Source organism: Trachurus japonicus, chromosome 16 (genome assembly GCF_045865225.1).
Source record: "Trachurus japonicus isolate A0001 chromosome 16, Traja_1.0".
Classification (NCBI taxonomy): Eukaryota; Metazoa; Chordata; class Actinopteri; order Carangiformes; family Carangidae; genus Trachurus; species Trachurus japonicus.
Genome location: NC_140922.1, coordinates 6,935,415 through 6,944,772, shown reverse-complemented (window position 1 = coordinate 6,944,772; position 9,358 = coordinate 6,935,415). Strand labels below are relative to the sequence as shown.

The window sequence follows — 9,358 nt, the reverse complement described above, 5'->3', positions numbered from 1 at the left end:
TGAGGTGGTAATATAGGATATTAGCACTACTTGCAGGCAAAATGAGGTCACTGTATTGTGGCGCAAAAATCTCGCTTTTTTTAGCCGTTAAAAAATCAATAAACCTACAACCCTGTAATTTGATTTTTTTTTTTTTTATATCAAAACATTGGGAAATTTGGAGGAACCTCCGCAGTGTCCTTTCTCTTCTAACACATTCTACATCTGCAGGACAGATGTGGCACCCAGAGATTCACTTCTTCTCACAGGACAGGATGTAGGTGACTAATGTGTGATGGAGAAATATGTCGTTCACACACAAATTCACTCATAAATCCAACATGTTTGCAGAGCACAGACTTCACAAACACTGACTTAACAAACACATAAACCAAACTCGCACATGAAGGAGAATATAGGAAACCAATGAAGTATTTTGAACAAAGGCAAACAGCAGGCAGGGACTCTAATAAGAGAGGCATCATCATTAGGTTACAATTGAAAAATTCATCATACCTATTTAGATTATACTCACACTTAAACTGCTTTGGAGGAATTACACGTTTTGCTCTTTCTGGCTACGGCCTCGTGCATCCAATCCAATTCAAGCCTCTTGTTTGTTTATGTTTCCCTGTTTGTGTCTTTTCTTGTTTATGTCTTACACATTACTCACAGCAGTCAGCCGTGTGCTAACACCGCCGTGCGGTTCAAAATGGCCCCTGGCAGATTAAAAAGTGGTAAAGTGCCAATTTCCGACTGTGACCGCTAGGCGGCGACCAAATACAGGGACTACAACTGCACTGCGATCACCCTGACACATAGCCCTGACAAGGCTGAGGCTGTTCAGGGTCATTACAGCCAGACTCAGGTTTGACACGAGCCGCCGAGGCGTGACATTATATGACGTAACGTGACGTGACGTGATGATATGATATGATATGATATGATATGATATGATATGATATGATATGATATGATATGATGGGTCACTATCCTATTGTATTTACTATGGACCAATATTGACTCTTTCATATAGCTACCTGTTAACTGCTTTGCATTTTTTTCCACAAAGCATCTATGGCCAATAGGTCATGTGACAATCTGGCTACATGGCTCTTCACTTCCTACCCAGTCCACTGGACTAATAGGAACACATGTTAGGGAGACATACATAAATTCACAAACACATACACATTCACACAATAATTTTAGAACATTGGATTTTATCGGGGAAACGCTATCTTATACTCACTCATTTGCAGTGGGGAAAACACTAGATAAAATGAAGTAAAATAAATAAAATTGAGAAGAGGAGAAAGAAACTAGATAAAATGAAGTAAAATAGATAGAATGAGAAGATAAGAGAGATACTAGATAAAATGAAGTAAAATAGATAAAAAGAGAAGACGAGAAAGACACTAGATAAAATGAAGTAAAATAGACAGGTGTAGTGGGATAAAATAGAAAGAAGAATGGATGAATTAAAATAGAATTTAAAAAAAGATAATAATAAATAAATAAATAAGAAAATAAGATAAATTAAATTAAATGAATGTTTCAGAATAATAGAAATAGTACGAATCAGTTAAAAGCAAGGCTAAAAAAGTAGGTCTTCAGTTTGCTTTTAAAAATGTCCAGATCCTCTGCTCTCCTCAAGTCCTCAGGCAGTCGGTTCCATAGGCGTGGGCCGTAATGATAAAATGAGGCCTCACCATATGTTTTGTTCGCAACTTTTGGAATAATTAAAAGGCCGCTGCCTGAAGACCTGAGAGTTCTAGAGGGTTCATATGTTAAAAGCAAATCAGATAGGTAACTGGGACCGAGACCAATAAGAGCTTTAAAAACCATTAAAAGGATCTTAAAATCAATCCTGAAGCAGACAGGTAGCCAGTGCAGAGACCTTAAGATCGGTGTAATGTGTGCTCTCTGTCTGGTCCTCATTAAGACTCGTGCAGCTGAGTTCTGTAGTAGCTGGAGTGGAGCGATGGTTTTCTTAGAGAGACCAGAGAGACAAGCGTTGCAGTAGTCAATTCTTCAAGTGATAAAAGCATGCATTAATGTCTTGGTGTTGGCTTGTGATAAAATTGGCCGCACTCTGGCAATATTCTTAAGATGATAAAAACCAGTCTTGGTTATATTTTTAACATGAAGATTAAAACTCAGTTTTGAATCTAAAATCACACCAAGGTTTTTAACGTGCTCAGATGTGACTGGCCTTAAACATACTGGACTTGACCTCTCCTTTCTTCTCTATTTTCTATTTACTCAAACATACTGTACAAATAACACCTATCCTTATTTTTTATTGTGTCCGTATCCTCTTCCTATCCTGTGTGCCTATTTTTGGTGCAATTGTAACATAACCTAATTACCCCCTGGGGATCAATTAAGTATTCTGGTCCAGATTCTGATGTAAATGTTAATTACCATGACAGTGTCACATGATCCGATCATAATCAATGATTGGTGTGTCAACACAAATAGCATCTTATAGACATGACCAGCTGATATGAAAAACAACTTCTCTTAAGACAAGATATAGCCTATAGGCTAACTATAAATTTAACAAGAGGCTGTCAAGTGCTGTAATGCCCAGAGGAGTCATGTCTTCCAGAGTGAGTACACTAGACAGTCCATTGTAATGAGCATACTTTTCAGTTCTGTAGATTCTGCTTTACATATTACACAATGGATTTATATTTTGAATATATTAATTTATTTCATACCACAGATCATTTCTATGGTCAGTTATTTAATCTGTACAAGTTTGTCATTATCTTTAGCCATTAGTTTCGGAGACATTGTATGATGGAGGAATTTTTGTGTTACATGTTATGTACTGTGTATCATGTGTTGTATTTTGTGTTAAAATTTTTCTGCTGTCAGTACTTTGTTGTCAATTACTTTCTTATCATTGTCCCAGTGACATGATGACAGTCAGTGAGGTGGGAGTGGTCCACACATCACACCATCCCTGCAACAGCACCATGTGTAATGTCAGTCAGTGATAAGAGCATCAGCTAATTAAGTGTAGTGACACACATGCACGCACACACTAGTGAGTCAGGTCTATCTATATGTTGTAATCCTGGTTGCACAGTTTTTTGTCGTTCCACCTGAGCACCTTCACCTTGTGTCATCCTGGTTTTTGATGTTGGTTTTGATACACTTGGGCCACTTGAGCTGCAGTCATTCTCTAATTTGGTGCTTTGATGATGGTTTTGGATACAAAGGTTCCCAAAGGTGTTCAGGTGGTGACTGTAAAGTCCAGATCATATGATTCAAATCATTTCCACCCTCATCAAACTATCCAGTGATTCCTGATGTCCCGGATCAGCTTCTGTGCTCGTTTATTTGAGTATTTTTCCTTTCCTTTGTCACCACAGAGTGACGCCATTTTTACGGACTAATTATTTTGATGTAATTCATCACATGTTGTAAAAGGTACTGCTTGTGAAAACAGTTGAGTAACATCTTCTATAGCTCTGCAATGAGTTCTCCGGTGTTGGGAAAGCACCCTGATGATGTCACAAAGGTTATCTCTTTAAAAATAAATTGCAGGTGGATGTAAGAGATAGAAAGAGCCTCTGATGACAGATGCTGTCAAGTTGCATTCTGGGAAATGTAGGACCTGTTGACCACTGGTGCTTCCTAATTGAGGTGCATTACTATGTTACATAACTGAACATTAGTTTTGGGATCAATAAACCAAATAGGATTAAGATCAGTTTAGTTCAGGATCTCCTTCCACTGAATTAAGATTAAATGTAGTGTAGGCCAATGACAAACTAACAGTAGGTTAGTTATCTTAAAGGGATAGTTCACCCAAAATTCAAATTTCACTCATTATCTACTCACCCTCATGTCGACTAAGAGCTGTGAGAATTTTCAGAGTCCTCTGTTCCTTCTCTGAGTTACGGGGGGGTCCGCGCAGAAGTATTTGTCCATATAATGGTTGTCAATGGATACCAACTTTCTTCGTCCAAAAAGACACACCAAAAAACATCCAAATACCTCCATACTGCTCGTCTGTAATGTCCATCTTGTATTGAAGCCCCGAAATGAGAAATTGTTCCGCCGATTTGCACTGACACAGGAAGAGTAGTGAACTGAGCTTCCGCTACAAACAAGCTTAAAATATTCAATTCAATTCAAAAAACTTTATTGTCTGTCAGACTGTCACAGGGACAGAACATTGTCATCAGTTTGGGCTCAGTTAAACATAAACATACAGACACCAACATAAAAACTCACATTAAAAGATCTCACATAAAAACCATAAAAATTCTAAAATTCCTGTGATTTTATTTTTTTTGGAACAATTCTCATGTCGGGGCTTCAATACAAGAGGGACATTATTTGGATGTTTTTCGGTGTGTCTTTTTGGACGAAGAAAAGTGGTATCCATTCACAACCATTATATGGACAAATACTGCTGCACGGACCCCCGTAACTCAGAAGAAGGAACGGAGGAATCTGAAAATTCTCACAGCTCTTAGGTGACATGAGAGTAGATAATGAGTGAAATTTGAATTTTGGGTGAACTATCCCTTTAATTTTTAAGTTGGATTCATGTTTTATCTTAGGCTACAGTTGGATGTAGCCTAAGTTGTGTTTATTTGAGCTATTTTACAAATTTCAGTTTGTTTTCAGAGCTGATCTGGAATCAGGGTTATAGTTACAGCCAGTATTGGGTTAGATGAGTTGAGGAGTTTCATCTACTGGCAAAAGAAGGGCGCGTGCGTGTGTGCGTGCGCGCGAGCCGGTCCCAGCGTAAACGCGGCCGGGCTCAGGCTGCTCTCACCCCGGTGGAGCAGCGGCGCAGTGTGGCGCACGGCAGACTGTCCTCACCCGGTACCAGCCTGAGAAACGGTGCCGTTGCCAAAGCGCTGAGTGCACAACATACAGGAAGTGCGACGTCAGGGGGAGAGAGAGAGAGCGAGAGAGAGAGAGAGAGAGAGAGAGAGAGAGAGAGAGAGAGAGAGAGAGTTTGCAGTCAGACCAAAGTGCGCTATCAGCTGCTGAAGGCTGGACAGACGAGCGGCGTGGGGACACTGATAGGGGGGGAGAGAGAGAGAGAAAGAGAGAGGGTGGGGGAGGTTTGCCAGGCGGAGGACGGAGGACGGAGACTCCCTCCTCGTCGTCGTTGTCGCTGTCGCTAACGATGGTACAGATGGGTGCGACTCTCCTCCACAGCTGAGCTGAGCCGGACCGGCCGCCGTTCCAGTCTCAAGCAGCGCTGCATGAACCCGGCTGACCGCGCCAGGTCGCTCCTCATCCCCGCGAATGACACTGGGCTGTCGGTAAGTTGGAATCGATAGCTTCCTTTTATTCCTCTTCCTCTATTTAGGCTAGGTGATCTTTTTTTTAATGCGCTTCTTTTTTTCTTTTTTTTTCATTTTGCAAATGTCCAGGGGCCTCCGTGTCACTGAATGACTCAGTAGGAAGCAAATGTCACCACTTGTGTGTTTTAATAGGAGTGTCAGCACGCACAAACTTTTACAGCCCCTCAGCTCGCACTGTCAGACTCTGTTCTCTTCTCACCCCCTCCAGCCTGCACTGTGACAGATGCTATCATTAGGACTGGATATAACTGTAGCACCACCCTATGGCTGCATTTATGGAGCAGAAAAAGGAGCATTATGGGGTGTGACTTAACCGTAGCCTAGTTACAGCTGTATGTTTGAAGCACAGTCATATGTGTTGTGTTTGCTTTGGTCAGAGCCACTGAATAGCAGGCATTCAGACTCATGCATGGCCGTTGGTGGTGGTGGGGAATAAACAGCACTGTTTATGACTTGTTTTTTTCGCTGCAGGCCTGCTTGCATGTGTCTTCTCCTCTCTCGCCCTCTCTCTCCTAAATCAAAAGTGCAAAGATGAACGAGGATGTAAGAGAAAGCGAGGGTTGCACTATAACCCATGGCTTCAGAGCTGCAGGAGTCCAGGACAAAAGCACAATGGAAAGTTGGGAGTGCCAGCACATTTTTCATATCACACTTGAGGCTCTCTCTCTCTCATCCAGAACTCCGGCAGCCTCCTCCAAGGTCATTTTCACCTGGATTAATGTGCCAGCAGCCCTGTTTGATTGATCCCGTGGAGTTGTGTTACTTAACAGCAGCTGCCCGACAACCGTTCTGCATATTTTTGTCAAATTGGTTTCAAGTTCAATGTGGCCTTACAAGTCCATAGCGCTTACACTGGATCAGCCTCCCCTACATCTCTGTCCGTCCGTCCTGCACCTCTCTTCCTGAAGCAGTGTTTACTAGATGTCTATCTTCATGGCAGGCCAAATGGCAAAAGAGAGGAAAGGGAAATGGAAGGAGGAGGGTGTGTGTGTGTGTGTGTGTGTGTGTGTGGAGGGGGTGCAATGCAAATCCTCACTTGCTGTGGGGCACAATGAACTTGTTAAACAAATCAACTATGAAACGTCTGCCATGTTGCCACAAACTTATTGTAGCGTTTTCCTTTCATTTTAAAAGTTATGTTTTTACAGTGTTTGCCAAACCAAAGCTGGGCCTGATACTGTATCCTAAACTGATCTTTGGCAGGTTCAGAGTGCAAACAAACACTCTAACAACGGTGTGAGTGTGGAGCTGCATCATTTAGCCAGTTTATTGTTACATTGACAGGAAGTTGATTGGTGCTTATTTTGACATTTGTTCAGTTGTTTAAATCCTTTTAAAGGTGTACAGAAATGGCCGTTTGTCCTGTTTGTCGCGCCGAGTTGTCACGAGCTGCAACACGAGTTTACCCGAGTAAGGTAAACGAATTTGATTGGTCGTTATCGAGCGGGCGGGATATTCAAAGCTTGGGGCGAGCCCGAGCTCCGTGTGTGTGTGCGTGTGTCAGACGTTTGAATGACGGATTACGGATCCAATATCAGTGGCTAGTGAATCGTGTACAGGCTGACGTATAATCCGTGCGCCTGCATTATCCAATGCGAAAAAAAAAACTACACTAAAATACACACTTTCATCCCGGATTTACTCAAAAATAGAATTTTGCACAAAGTTTGGCCTACATCGTCTGATCATGAAAAATAGAGCCTTACTACTTTTCAGTTTAGAAATCTGTCCACCTAAGCAATGTAAGTTTATTTTTACAGCCACTTTCAAGCACAAAGCAGTTACAAGTGCTTTATATGAAACACACTGTAATAAAAGGAGCTTTTGATAAGAAAGAGGGGGGATATAATAATAGCAGCAGAAATAACTTTAAATGTTGCACGTGTTTTGCTCGACCAGCTGCTTAAGAGGCCATCATCAAACACTCGCTGTTCCTCCTGTCCACAGCAGCTGGCACCATGCTCCCCCGAAACCTGCGAACAGGTGGTTATGACCTGCCGGGGGTGGAGTCAAGAGACGTGCCTCTCATTGGCTACCGGCCTTTACCACCTGACGGCGGGCCCCCGAGCCACCAATTACAGAGAGAGAGCGGCGGCGATGAGTCGGAAACTTCACAGGTGAGTGTGTTTTTCCCTTTGGCCTCGGTGAAACACATTTTGTCAGTGGGGCTTCCAGTTGTGAGATATAGTCGTAGTATTTCTCACAGCTTTGCTCTGTGAAGTCTCCAACCACCTAACTCTGGTAGTTTTCCTTATGCTGACACAATAAAGTTGTCTGGCGGAGCTGAGGGGGAATTAGGAGAGCCCTTTCATTTGTCATGGCTCCCTTGGCCATCAGGGCTAACAACATTCAGAGCAGTCCTCCGTGAATCTGTACGAGCTGCGTTCAACCGCCAGTTTCTTCAATAAACAGCAGATGTGGTTGGCTGGTTTTCAGAAAACCCCAAGGGAATGAAGACAGTGTGATTCAGACAGAAAGAGAGATGAAGATGGCATGATGTGTGTGTGTGTGTTTTCAGCTTTTCTACCAGAGAGCCAGATGTTGATATTTCCCATGAACTGAATAATGTCAACAATCACAGATGAAAAAGATTATAAGTTATGTTGGGATAAATACTCAAAAGTGTGATATACTATGGTAGTTTCACAACAAACACCTATAAGGGCTGATAACAGATTTATGCATGTTCTAATGGAACAGCTTTTGAGCCATGGTAGTGGCAGGCATCTAGTAAAAGAAATGAAGGTAGAAGTGAAATATCTCATGTTCTGTACAAACACTTCTGGTGGATGGAGAATAAATCATTTGGACTTTGTTGATCCTCTCACTTTCCCTCTACTGCCAACATTACATTCTTGTTTTTCTCTGATCTTATTATTATTGGAAGGGTTATTATAAGGTTGTGTATGAATCTATCTCAAATATTAATTGTTGGCCGGAGAGTTGCTGTAGCAACATAACAATGTTGTGACACATTTGATCTTTATCAAACAAAACTGAAACTCCTGTGATACAGATTATGAATGAGGTCATATTGCTATTTTGATTACCTTGAAGTTAATCGTGCGACACTACTGACAAAATACCTGCAAAACTCATAACATTTCCATCACCACTGCAATTTGATTGGACACTTTAACTCCAATCAACACATGTTAGCATGCTATGATGGTGAATATTGTACCTGCTTAGTCTCAGCATGTTAGCATGGGTAATGCAGTATGCTAATGTTGAAGTGTGCCTCACAAAGCCTCTGGCTGTGCACTCAGTCTTGTACTGTAATAGGCTTATTAACATTATTTCAGCTCTCTCCTACTTAAAAGTGTGTCATCATTTCTCTGATAAGCTTCTCAAATTGAATGCATGTTGTTCCTGCCACTGAAACACAACTTCAGGACAACATCTGTAACACAGACTGAAGTTGAACTAAAATAGAGGAAGCTAGAAGGTTCACGGTGCCGGTGTATTTCCCACGATCTTTCACCTCTGTTAATGTTTAGTGACTTGACAGTGTGAGTCTTATCAGATCCTTTTCAGGTGGTTGTTGTGTGGGCTTCACACGTGTTGAGGTGTTATTTACAGACAGCACTGAAGCTGCAGTGTATGTATGCATGCACCGTAAAAAATAAAGGGCTGTGAAAACTCAAAAATTCTAGGTAACTGGCTGCAATAGATTTTTGCGTTTTGAGTCCAACTAAAACTCTCAAGTTTTGAATAAAACCACATAAAGTTAAGCCAACAAATTATCTTTTGTTGAGATAACTTGTAAATTAACTTAAAGATAACTTCAAATTTTGAGTTTTTTAAACACTTAAAATTTAGTAGTCTCAACTTATTATTTTTGTTTCAGATAAGTTACCTTTCAAATGCATCAAAACTCAAAAATTCAAGTTGTACTTATAAATACTCTCAAGTTGTGGCAACTAAAACAACAAATAATACAAATACAAATAATACTAGTTAAGTAAAACATCTTTATTTAAACATTTAATGCAATATTCCAGCAAATATGATTAAATCTATCTAGTGCAAGT

General features: G+C 41.1%; 1 protein-coding gene across 4 annotated transcripts in view; it reads left to right on the top strand.

Annotated features, from left to right (window-relative positions):
• The first annotated feature begins 4,943 nt into the window (after nt 1-4,943).
• rgl2 (ral guanine nucleotide dissociation stimulator-like 2) overlaps nt 4,944-9,358 on the top strand; it is a 58,098-nt gene continuing 53,683 nt past the window's right edge. Inside the window, exons 1-2 of one of the 4 annotated variants that reach the window (XM_085803578.1) lie at nt 4,944-5,282; nt 7,272-7,441. In XM_085803578.1, coding sequence (XP_085659704.1) covers nt 7,283-7,441 — 159 coding nt within the window. In that variant the 5' untranslated portion in view covers nt 4,944-5,282; nt 7,272-7,282. Of the gene's footprint in view, nt 5,287-7,271; nt 7,442-9,358 lie in introns of those variants that run through there. The other 3 variants (XM_085803579.1, XM_085803576.1, XM_085803577.1) reach the window with 3 other exon arrangements.